The sequence below is a fragment of the Oncorhynchus kisutch genome, linkage group LG4, assembly GCF_002021735.2.
Source record: "Oncorhynchus kisutch isolate 150728-3 linkage group LG4, Okis_V2, whole genome shotgun sequence".
Classification (NCBI taxonomy): Eukaryota; Metazoa; Chordata; class Actinopteri; order Salmoniformes; family Salmonidae; genus Oncorhynchus; species Oncorhynchus kisutch.
Window position 1 is genome coordinate 300,923 of NC_034177.2, and position 13,036 is coordinate 313,958.

Genomic DNA, 13,036 nt, shown 5'->3' on the forward strand with positions numbered 1-13,036 from the left:
GACCTGGTCATGAGATGAGGAAAAACTCCAGGCCCCAGAAAAGACACGTACAAATTTTGCCAGACCACATTTGAACCTGTGCTGCCACTTCTGCTTAAAAATACTAGAACTTGTAAATGTCTCAAGAGAATAGTGTGATTGGCTTACCCCATCATAACTCCATTGTTTATAACAGGAACATAAACCATGTATAGATTCAAAATATGTTAAAAAGCTGCCAAATATCTTGTTCATTTTCCATCTGGTTTATGTATTATGCTAGGTCAAATGTAAGGTTAAGGAGAGGTTTCGAGGACACAGATTACACCCTAGTCCTTTTCCATTGATTTTGCTTTTAGTCCAGTACTAGACTTAATCTGTGTCAGGGGAAAACCTCCCCATAAAAGGAGTGGAATGGGATGATGTCTTACGTGAAAAAACACAACCAAGTAACATAACCACAACCAAGTAACTTAACCAAGTACATTAAATGGGGAAAACCTTTTTAAAGAGTATGTATTAGACTGTTTGAGAGAAGGTTTGAATCCTAATCAACCCATCCAATGTTGTTGAAGATCAGTAAAGCCACAGTACTCTAGCAGTAGTCAAGCTGATTATTTCTTTAGAGTCATAAGAAACAAGGTTCTGAAGTGTCTGTCCTAAATCTAGGAGATATAAAACATTAAATTACATTTTTAAAGAAATATTTAAGCTCTTTATTCTTCCATTCCTTTTTTAAAACCAGCCGGTCGGTTACCTTCAGGTCATAGAGCAAAACAGGGAACAGCATCGTGAGAGTCTCCCCTTTCCATATAGTGGTCAATAGTCGGTAGGGCAAACCGTTCGTACGCTACAGACGTTTTTCGTACAAACACTGCTCTAACTCTGCCACCTTTCACCGCAGATGCGGAACTGCGACATCGGAGGATTGAAACGCATCCAATGCTAAACAGATATCTCTTACTTAAACTGAATGATTTCTTTGCGATGTAACTTAGATTGACGCACCGGTGCATCAATTGACTCTAGGGGGTCGTGCTGAAAAGCCTTGTCAGTGCATAGGTCAAATGAGCTTTTGAAATTCCTGTCTTTTTCTGCTTCAGACAAAAGCTGATATTTCACTTAAATGTACAATATCAGCTTAGACAACACTGCAACAGGAACACCAACAAGCGACAGTGCTATAGGAGTCTGGTAGTATGTTTGGGTGTTTGGTATTGGACTGACCCTGGTGATGTCGTTCTCCCTGCTGACCCCCCAGTGTGTTGTGGCAGGGTAAGGGTTAGGTGACTGTTATAGTTAGTGTTGGGTGTAGCTAGGTGTTGAGTATTGGACTGACCCTGGTGATGTCCTCTGTAGAAGATCCTCCAGAGTGCCTGGGCAGGGTGCGGTGCTGCAGCTGGGGGGAGAGGAGCTGGAGGCTGGAGGCTCTGGTGGACATCCCCTGTCCCACCGCCAGCCCCCCCTCACTACCCCCCCCGTGGGTCCTCTGACGCTCCCGCCGCACGTACATGGAGTGGCGGTGAGGTCTATGCTGGGAGGAGAAGGGGGATGTGTAGCCCAGGCCGTAGGGGAAGGCCTCATGAGGGGTGGACAGGGAGTGACCATGGCTTCCACCTCCCCCTCCCGGGTCTCCTCCCTCAGGGGACTTGGCCTCCTCAGAGCTCTTGTGTCGTGAGGAGGTGCGTCGGGATGAGGAGTCTAGCGTATTGCTCTCTCTCTCCGAGCGCCGGCCTGCAGGGCTGTGACGATGATGACCGGTCGCCGGGCTGCCAGGAGCGTTGAGGTCAAGACAGGAAGTAGGGAAGTAGCGTGATGGAGGATCGTCACCATGGATACGTGGGTCGCTAAGGTTCCCTACTGACTTGGCGTTGTTGAGGGCCCCGTGGCTCTTAGAAAGGTTTATATAGGAGCCTCCTGCTAACCCTAACCCTCCTGCAGACTTAGAGGACCCATGCTCCCCCATGTAGCTGTGGCGGTCTCGGTCTCTGGCTCTGTGTTTGTCTCCAGACATCAGGGTGCTGGTCTTTCCCTCTACGAAGCTATGGCGGTTCTGCTGAGAGCGGCTGTTGGACTTGAGGTACTTGGCTCCCGGCCCATCTGAGGCCTTGGCTCCGGAGGTGAAGTCAAAGTCTTTGTTCTTGGTCTCTTTGGGGCTGACGAGGTGGGGTAGGTTGCTCTTGGTCTCCTTGGGGCTGAGGAGGTGGGGCAGGTTGTTGTTGGCTAGGTCCTTGGAGCAGGAGGCTGAGCGATTCAGGAGCTGGGGGGGCGGGGCATAGGTCTTGAGGCGGAGGGTGGGGCTCAAGCTGTTGCCATTCAGGAAGCTGTCGTTGCTAGGGTGATTGCTAGGTTGGAGGTCTTCGTGACGGGGCAGGCTGGAACAGTCTCTACTAGCTGAGCGGTGGTGGTCTGAACCCTTAACACCATGACTCCTGACCAGGAGAGAAATAGAGAGGGCTTTCATATTCATATTTGTTTCCTTCTATTCAGCTAGATATGACAAATCATTGATGTTCCCAACATATTGAGAATGGCATAGTAAATGTTCCCAACATATTGAGAATGGCAGAGTAGTAAATGTTCCCAACATATTGAGAATGGCATAGTAGTATATACTATACTGTTCCTTTTCCAGCTCCCTGCATGGTGTAATACTGTTGGCTACCTGGTGGGGGCGCTGTTGTCCGTGTGATGAGGCTTCCTCTTAGAGGAGCGGACTGGTGTTGGTGTAGGAGGTCCAGGTCGCTCCACCGGTCGCGGTGTCTGGAAGGCATGGTGGTCCAAACTCTGCTCCGTTAGAAACCGCTCTGTAGGACTCAACAGCAGCAGGTTCTGCACACACACACCCACACACACAGTGTCAACATGTCTTCAACAAGCTCCCCTCTCAGTCCTCACTAGTATGCAGTGTGAGTCATCATGATAATCATCAACATCAGACTGGAATAGACCAGCTTCACACTCTATATTAATAATATTCAGGGAAATGAAAAGCTCCAACTTCATTGGTTTTAATTGAGCTGGCTATGTGAGTCACTAAGGAGAGATGTTTTGCCCAAAAAGCTCCTTGGACATGGTGTTTTTCTCCCTGTCCACCTGATGAAATGAAAGTGAAGGATCTTCAGTCTCAGAGGGGAGGTTAGGCCCAATAGAGAAGAGAGGAGCTCCGACAACACCACTACGGCTGAGGAGCAGTTAGAAGAGACCTGTGATGTCACTATTACATGTTATGTCATTGAATATATCTACACTTATTTGGATAGTGAAGCTAAATATTTTAACATGGCACTATACTCCAACATTTTGTCTATGAAAGGTCATTTGCGGATAGATGATTAGTAAGACATTGTTTAAGCAGTCAGTGGTAGGATGCAGTAGTCAGCGGTAGGATGCAGTAGTCAGTAATAGGAAGCAGTAGTAAGCGGTAGGATGCAGTAGTTAGCGGTAGGATGCAGTAGTCAGCGGTAGGATGCAGTAGTCAGCGGTAGGATGCAGTAGTCAGTAGAAGGATGCAGTAGTCAGCGGTAGGATGCAGTAGTCAGAAGAAGGATGCAGTAGTAACCGGAAGGATGCAGTAGGTAGCAGTAGGATGCAGTAGTCAGCGGTAGGATGCAGTAGTCAGCAGTAGGATGCAGTAGTCAGCGGTAGGATGCAGTAGTCAGAAGAAGGATGCTGTAGTCAGTAGGATGCAGTAGTAAGCGGTAGGATGCAGTAGTCAGCGGCATGATGCAGTAGTCAGCGGTAGGATGCAGTAGTCAGCGGTAGGATGCAGTAGTCAGTAGAAGGATGCAGTAGTCAGCGGTAGGATGCAGTAGTTAGCGGTAGGATGCAGTATTCAGCAGTAGGATGCAGTAGTCAGCGGTAGGATGCAGTAGTCAGAAGAAGGATGCAGTAGTAACCGGAAGGATGCAGTAGGTAGCAGTAGGATGCAGTAGTCAGCGGTAGGATGCAGTAGTCAGCAGTAGGATGCAGTAGTCAGCAGTAGGATGCAGTAGTCAGAAGAAGGATGCTGTAGTCAGTAGGATGCAGTAGTAAGCGGTAGGATGCAGTAGTCAGCGGTAGGATGCAGTAGTCAGAAGAAGGATGCAGTAGTCAGAAGAAGGATGCAGTAGTAACCGGAAGGATGCAGTAGGTAGCGGTAGGATGCAGTAGTCAGAAGGATGCAGTAGTAACCGGAAGGATGCAGTAGGTAGCAGTAGGATGCAGTAGTCAGCAGTAGGATGCAGTAGTCAGCAGTAGGATGCAGTAGTCAGCAGTAGGATGCAGTAGTCAGAAGAAGGATGCTGTAGTCAGTAGAAGGATGCAGTAGTAAGCGGTAGGATGCAGTAGTTAGCAGTAGGATGCATTAGTCAGCGGTAGGATGCAGTAGTCAGCAGCAGTATGCAGTAGTCAGTAACAGGATGCTGTAGTCAGTAGAAGGATGCTGTAGTCAGTAGAAGGATGCAGTAGTAAGCGGTAGGATGCAGTAGTTAGCAGTAGGATTCAGTAGTCAGTAGTAGGATGCAGTAGTCAGGAGTAGGATGCAGTAGTCAGGAGTAGGATGCAGTAGTTAGGGGTAGGATGCAGTAGTCAGCGGTAGGATGCAGTAGTCAGTAATAGGATGCAGTAGGTAGAACGATGCTGTAGTCAGTAGAAGGATGCAGTAGTATGCGGTAGGATGCAGTAGTTGGCAGTAGGATGCAGTAGTCAGTGGTAGGATGCAGTAGTCAGTGGTAGGATGCAGTAGTCAGCAGTAGGATGCAGTAGTCAGTAGAAGGATGCTGTAGTCAGTAGTAGGATGCAGTCGTCAGGAGTAGGATGCAGTAGTTAGGGGTAGGATGCAGTAGTCAGGAGTAGGATGCAGTAGTTAGGGGTAGGATGCAGTAGTCAGTAGAAGGATGCAGTAGTCAGCGGTAGGATGCAGTAGTCAGTAGAAGGATGCAGTAGTAAGCGGTATGATGCAGTAGTTAGCGGTAGGATGCAGTATTCAGCAGTAGGATGCAGTAGTCAGCGGTAGGATGCAGTAGTCAGCGGTAGGATGCAGTAGTCAGCGGTAGGATGCAGTAGTCAGAAGAAGGATGCAGTAGTCAGAAGAAGGATGCAGTAGTAACCGGAAGGATGCAGTAGGTAGCGGTAGGATGCAGTAGTCAGAAGAAGGATGCAGTAGTAACCGGAAGGATGCAGTAGGTAGCAGTAGGATGCAGTAGTCAGCAGTAGGATGCAGTAGTCAGCAGTAGGATGCAGTAGTCAGCAGTAGGATGCAGTAGTCAGAAGAAGGATGCTGTAGTCAGTAGAAGGATGCAGTAGTAAGCGGTAGGATGCAGTAGTTAGCAGTAGGATGCAGTAGTCAGCGGTAGGATGCAGTAGTCAGCAGCAGTATGCAGTAGTCAGTAACAGGATGCTGTAGTCAGTAGAAGGATGCTGTAGTCAGTAGAAGGATGCAGTAGTAAGCGGTAGGATGCAGTAGTTAGCAGTAGGATTCAGTAGTCAGTAGTAGGATGCAGTAGTCAGGGGTAGGATGCAGTAGTCAGGAGTAGGATGCAGTAGTTAGGGGTAGGATGCAGTAGTCAGCGGTAGGATGCAGTAGTCAGTAATAGGATGCAGTAGTCAGAACGATGCTGTAGTCAGTAGAAGGATGCAGTAGTATGCGGTAGGATGCAGTAGTTGGCAGTAGGATGCAGTAGTCAGTGGTAGGATGCAGTAGTCAGCGGTAGGATGCAGTAGTCAGTAGAAGGATGCTGTAGTCAGTAGTAGGATGCAGTCGTCAGGAGTAGGATGCAGTAGTTAGGAGTAGGATGCAGTAGTTAGGCGTAGGATGCAGTAGTCAGTAATAGGACGCAGTAGTCAGTAGTAGGATGCAGTAGTCTGGAGTAGGATGCAGTAGTTAGGGGTAGGATGCAGTAGTCAGTAGTAGGACGCAGTAGTCAGTAGTAGGATGCAGTAGTTAGGGGTAGGATGCAGTAGTCAGTAGTAGGATGCAGTAGTTAGGGGTAGGATGCAGTAGTTAGCAGTAGGATGCAGTAGTTAGTGGTAGGATGCAGTAGTAAGCGGTAGGATGCAGTAGTTAGCATTAGGATGCAGTAGTCAGTAGTAGGATGCAGTAGTAAGCGGTAGGATGCAGTAGTTAGCGGTAGGATGCAGTAAGCTGGCGGTAGGATGCAGTAGTCAGTAGTAGGATGCAGTAGTTAGGAGTAGGATGCAGTAGTAAGCGGTAGGATGCAGTAGTTAGCTGTAGGATGCAGTAGTAAGCAGTAGGATGCAGTAGTCAGTGATTGGTAGCATGCAGTAGTCAGGGATAAGACAGTGTGCTGAATGTTCTCAGTAATCATCGCCTACAAGAACAGCAGCAACAGCACTGTGCTGCCCACCAGATTGCCATCACAGTCTGTTTACAGCTACAGATCACAGTCTGTTTACAGCTACAGATCACAGTCTGTTTACAGCTACAGATCACAGTCTGTTTACAGCTACAGATCACAGTCTGTTTACAGCTACAGATCACAGTCTGTTTACAGCTACAGATCACAGTCTGTTTACAGCTACAGATCACAGTCTGTTTACAGCTACAGATCACAGTCTGTTTACAGCTACAGATGGGGAAAACAGAGAGAAGCAACAGTAGAGCTGGAGCTGAGACCCAGGCAGAGGCACACAGAGATGGATGGCATTGATGCACACACCTATTTACATGCAGTAGAATAAAATACCGTACTTTACAGATACATTACACTACAGATACATTACATATTATTGGGTTCTGAGAACATGAAATGTTACTTATTCATGTCACTGAAGGAGTGCTAAGTTTGAGGGTCTACACCAGCAGTTAAGGGTAATAGGAGGAAGGTATATAGTGTGTGCAAATAAGCTTGGAATGTGTTGAGTACAGGGAAGAGATTCCATGTGGCAGGCATTGATAAGGGGAGACGGGTGGAAATCCTAGAAACGAACAATGTCTCTGAGGGAGAGAGGGTAATGTATAACATTTACATTGTCAGGACATGTTATTGTTAGCCATCAGGGATCCTCTGGTAGGAGAAGAGACACGGTCTGGTATCAATAACGATGACAGGCTTGAGTTGGGGAGGAGTGAGCACTTTGGGGTAGCGGTCAGGTAAGATGAAGTGAGGAAGAACAGATATCACTAAGGTTCTGTCTAGCAACAGAGATGCATTGGCTGTTCGGTTGTGGAGGAGGAGACTCAGCCTAGGAGAAAGGGTTAAATATCAGCGCTTGTGTGACATGTTTTTTTGTCTGAATACAGCTGTGTCGACCCTTTGGGAAGAATTAAACTTGGTTAAGCTTCTCTAGTGTCCGTGAGTTATTTAATCTGAAAAATGTGAACCTAACAATATACATTACAGATACATTACATATACATTACAGTACAGATACTTTACATTACATTACAGACACATTACATTACAGATACATTACATTACATTACAGATACATTACAGACACATTACATTACAGATACATTACATTACATTACAGATACATTACAGACACATTACATTACAGACACATTACATTACAGACACATTACATATACAATACAGTACAGATACTTTACATTACAGATACATTATAGCCACATTACATTACAGACACATTACATTACAGACACATTACATTACAGACACATTACATTACAGACACATTACATTACAGACACATTACATTACAGATACATTACATTACAGACACATTACATTACAGATACATTACATTACATATACATTACAGTTCAGATGCTTTACATTACATTATAGACACATTACATTACAGATACATTACATATACATTACAGTTCAGATGCTTTACATTACATTATAGACACATTACATTACAGATACATTACATATACATTACAGTTCAGATGCTTTACATTACATTATAGACACATTACATTACAGATACATTACATATACATTACAGTTCAGATGCTTTACATTACATTATAGACACATTACAGTTATATTACCTTACATATACAATATTTTACATATACCTTACATTACATTACAGATACATTACATATACATTACAGTTCAGATGCTTTACATTACATTATAGACACATTACATTACAGATACATTACATATACATTACAGTTCAGATGCTTTACATTACATTATAGACACATTACATTACAGATACATTACATATACATTACAGTTCAGATGCTTTACATTACATTATAGACACATTACATTACAGATACATTACATATACATTACAGTTCAGATGCTTTACATTACATTATAGACACATTACAGTTATATTACCTTACATATACAATATTTTACATATACCTTACATTACATTACAGATACATTACGTATACATTACAGGTATATTACATATACATTACATTACAGGTATATTAGATACCTTACATTACAGGTATATTACATATACAATACATTACATATACATTACATTACAGGTATATTACATTACAGATACATTACAGATACATTACATTACAGATACATTACAGATACATTACATTACAGATACATTACAGATACATTACATTACAGATACATTACATTACAGATATATTACAGATACATTACATTACAGATAGCTTACATTACGTATACATTACAGGTATATTAGATACCTTACATTACAGGTATATTAGATACCTTACATTACAGGTATATTACATATACATTACATTACATTACAGGTATATTAGATACATTACAGGTACATTACATATACAATACATTACAGATACATTACATTACAGATACTTTACAGGTATATTAGATACATTACATTACAGATACATTACATTACAGGTATATTACAGATACATTACAGATACCTTACATATACAATACATTACATTACAGGTATATTACATTACAGATACATTACATTACAGGTATATTACATTACATTACAGATACATTACAGATACATTACATTACAGATACATTACATTACAGATACATGACAGATACATTACATTACAGATACATGACAGATACATTACATTACAGATACATGACAGATACATTACATTACAGATACATTACAGATACATTACAGATACATTACAGATACATTACAGATACATTACATTACAGATACATTACATTACAGATACATTACATTACAGATACATTACATTACAGGTATATTACATTACATTACAGATACATTACAGATACATTACATTACAGATACATTACATTACAGGTATATTTTTTATTTTACCTTTATTTAACCAGGTAGGCAAGATGAGAACAAGTTCTCATTTACAATTGCGACCTGGCCAAGATAAAGCAAAGCAGTTCGACAGATACAACGACACAGAGTTACACATGGAGTAAAACAAACATACAGTCAATAATACAGTATAAACAAGTCTATATACAATGTGAGCAAATGAGGTGAGAAGGGAGGTAAAGGCAAAAAAGGCCATGGTGGCAAAGTAAATACAATATAGCAAGTAAAACACTGGAATGGTAGTTTTGCAATGGAAGAATGTGCAAAGTAGAAATAAAAATAATGGGGTGCAAAGGAGCAAAATTTTTTAAAATTAAATACAGTTGGGAAAGAGGTAGTTGTTTGGGCTAAATTATAGGTGGGCTATGTACAGGTGCAGTAATCTGTGAGCTGCTCTGACAGTTGGTGCTTAAAGCTAGTGAGGGAGATAAGTGTTTCCAGTTTCAGAGATTTTTGTAGTTCGTTCCAGTCATTGGCAGCAGAGAACTGGAAGGAGAGGCGGCCAAAGAAAGAATTGGTTTTGGGGGTGACTAGAGAGATATACCTGCTGGAGCGTGTGCTACAGGTGGGAGATGCTATGGTGACCAGTGAGCTGAGATAAGGGGGGACTTTACCTAGCAGGGTCTTATAGATGACATGGAGCCAGTGGGTTTGGCGACGAGTATGAAGCGAGGGCCAGCCAACGAGAGCGTACAGGTCGCAATGGTGGGTAGTATATGGGGCTTTGGTGATAAAACGGATTGCACTGTGATAGACTGCATCCAATTTGTTGAGTAGGGTATTGGAGGCTATTTTGTAAATGACATCGCCAAAGTCGAGGATTGGTAGGATGGTCAGTTTTACAAGGGTATGTTTGGCAGCATGAGTGAAGGATGCTTTGTTGCGAAATAGGAAGCCAATTCTAGATTTAACTTTGGATTGGAGATGTTTGATATGGGTCTGGAAGGAGAGTTTACAGTCTAACCAGACACCTAAGTATTTGTAGTTGTCCACGTATTCTAAGTCAGAGCCGTCCAGAGTAGTGATGTTGGACAGGCGGGTAGGTGCAGGTAGCGATCGGTTGAAGAGCATGCATTTAGTTTTACTTGTATTTAAGAGCAATTGGAGGCCACGGAAGGAGAGTTGTATGGCATTGAAGCTTGCCTGGAGGGTTGTTAACACAGTGTCCAAAGAAGGGCCGGAAGTATACAGAATGGTGTCGTCTGCGTAGAGGTGGATCAGGGACTCACCAGCAGCAAGAGCGACCTCATTGATGTATACAGAGAAGAGAGTCGGTCCAAGAATTGAACCCTGTGGCACCCCCATAGAGACTGCTAGAGGTCTGGACAGCAGACCCTCCGATTTGACACACTGAACTCTATCAGAGAAGTAGTTGGTGAACCAGGCGAGGCAATCATTTGAGAAACCAAGGCTGTCGAGTCTGCAGATGAGGATGTGGTGATTGACAGAGTCGAAAGCCTTGGCCAGATCAATGAATACGGCTGCACAGTAATGTTTCTTATCGATGGCGGTTAAGATATCGTTTAGGACCTTGAGCGTGGCTGAGGTGCACCCATGACCAGCTCTGAAACCAGATTGCATAGCAGAGAAGGTATGGTGAGATTCGAAATGGTCGGTAATCTGTTTGTTGACTTGGCTTTCGAAGACCTTAGAAAGGCAGGGTAGGATAGATATAGGTCTGTAGCAGTTTGGGTCAAGAGTGTCCCCCCCTTTGATGAGGGGGATGACCGCAGCTGCTTTCCAATCTTTGGGAATCTCAGACGACACGAAAGAGAGGTTGAACAGGCTAGTAATAGGGGTGGCAACAATTTCGGCAGATAATTTTAGAAAGAAAGGGTCCAGATTGTCTAGCCAGGCTGATTTGTAGGGGTCCAGATTTTGCAGCTCTTTCAGAACATCAGCTGAATGGATTTGGGAGAAGGAGAAATGGGGAAGGCTTGGGCGAGTTGCTGTTGGGGATGCAGTGCTGTTGTCCGGGGTAGGAGTAGCCAGGTGGAAAGCATGGCCAGCCGTAGAAAAATGCTTATTGAAATTCTCAATTATGGTGGATTTATCAGTGGTGACAGTGTTTCCTATCTTCAGTGCAGTGGGCAGCTGGGAGGAGGTGTTCTTATTCTCCATGGACTTTACAGTGTCCCAGAACTTTTTTGAGTTAGTGTTGCAGGAACCAAATTTCTGCTTGAAAAAGCTAGCCTTGGCTTTTCTAACTGCCTGTGTATAATGGTTTCTAGCTTCCCTGAACATCTGCATATCACGGGGGCTGTTCGTTGCTAATGCAGAACGCCATAGGATGTTTTTGTGTTGGTTAAGGGCAGTCAGGTCCTGGGAGAACCAAGGGCTATATCTGTTCCTGGTTCAAAATGTCTTGAATGGGGCATGTTTATGTAAGATGGTTAGGAAGGCATTTAAAAAAAATATGCAGGCATCCTCTACTGACGGGATGAGATCAATATCCTTCCAGGATACCCCGGCCAGGTCGATTAGAAAGGCCTGCTCGCAGAAGTGTTTCAGGGAGCGTTTTACAGTGATGAGTGGAGGTCGTTTGACCGCTGACCCATTACGGATGCAGGCAATGAGGCAGTGATCGCTGAGATCTTGGTTGAAGACAGCAGAGGTGTATTTAGAGGGGAAGTTGGTTAGGATGATATCTATGAGGGTGCCCGTGTTTAAGGCTTTGGGGAGGTACCTGGTAGGTTCATTGATAATTTCTGTGAGATTGAGGGCATCAAGTTTAGATTGTAGGATGGCTGGGGTGTTAAGCATGTTCCAGTTTAGGTCGCCTAGCAGAACGAACTCTGAAGATAGATGGGGGGCAATCAGTTCACATATGGTGTCCAGAGCACAGCTGGGGGCAGAGGGTGGTCTATAGCAGGCGGCAACGGTGAGAGACTTGTTTTTAGAGAGGTGGATTTTTAAAAGTAGAAGTTCAAATTGTTTGGGTACAGACCTGGATAGTAGGACAGAACTCTGCAGGCTATCTTTGCAGTAGATTGCAACACCACCCCCTTTGGCAGTTCTATCTTGTCTGAAAATGTTGTAGTTTGGAATAAAAATTTCTGAATTTTTGGTGTCTTCCTAAGCCAGGATTCAGACACAGCTAGAACATCCGGGTTGGCAGAGTGTGCTAAAGCAGTGAATAGAACAAACTTAGGGAGGAGGCTTCTAATGTTAACATGCATGAAACCAAGGCTATTATGGTTACAGAAGTCGTCAAAAGAGAGCGCCTGGAGAATAGGAGTGGAGCTAGGCACTGCAGGGCCTGGATTCACCTCTACATCGCCAGAGGAACATAGGAGGAGTAGAATAAGGGTACTGCTAAAAGCTATGAGAATTGGTCGTCTAGAACGTCTGGAACAGAGTAAAAGGAGGTTTCTGGGGGCGATAAAATAGCATCAAGGTATAATGTACAGACAAAGGTATGGTAGGATGTGAATACAGTGGAGGTAAACCTAGGTATTGAGTGATGAAGAGAGAGATATTGTCTCTAGAAACATCATTGAAACCAGGAGATGTCATTGCATGTGTGGGTGGTGGAACTAACAGGTTGGATAAGGTATAGTGAGCAGGACAAGAGGCTCTACAGTGAAATAAGCCAATAAACACTAACAAGAACAGCAATGGACAAGACATATTGACATTAAGGAGAGGCATGCTTAGTCGAGTGATCAAAAGGGTCCAGTGAGTGGAGAGGTTGGTTGGGGGTCACGGTGATTTAGACAGCTAGCCAGGCCATCGGTAGCAAGCTAGCATAGGATGGAGGTCTGTTGTTAGCCACCTCTTGCGTTCCGTCAGTAGATTAGTGGGGTTCCGTGTGGTAGAGGGGATTAAT

The 13,036-nt window shown here is 43.9% G+C and overlaps 1 protein-coding gene across 6 annotated transcripts in view; it reads right to left on the minus strand.

The window, feature by feature from the left end:
• Positions 1-13,036, minus strand: part of LOC109884074 (cyclin-dependent kinase-like 5) — a 238,138-nt gene that overhangs the window by 89,065 nt on the left and 136,037 nt on the right. For all 6 annotated transcript variants that reach the window (XR_004209619.1, XM_031822239.1, XM_031822238.1 and 3 more), the window contains 2 exons: positions 2,645-2,811; positions 1,319-2,411 (listed from right to left, as the gene is read on the minus strand). Coding sequence is in view for 5 of the 6 variants with exons in the window: in XM_031822239.1 (XP_031678099.1) it covers positions 1,319-2,411; positions 2,645-2,811 (1,260 nt within the window). In the remaining variant the exon portion in view is untranslated. The remainder of the gene's footprint in view (positions 1-1,318; positions 2,412-2,644; positions 2,812-13,036) is intronic.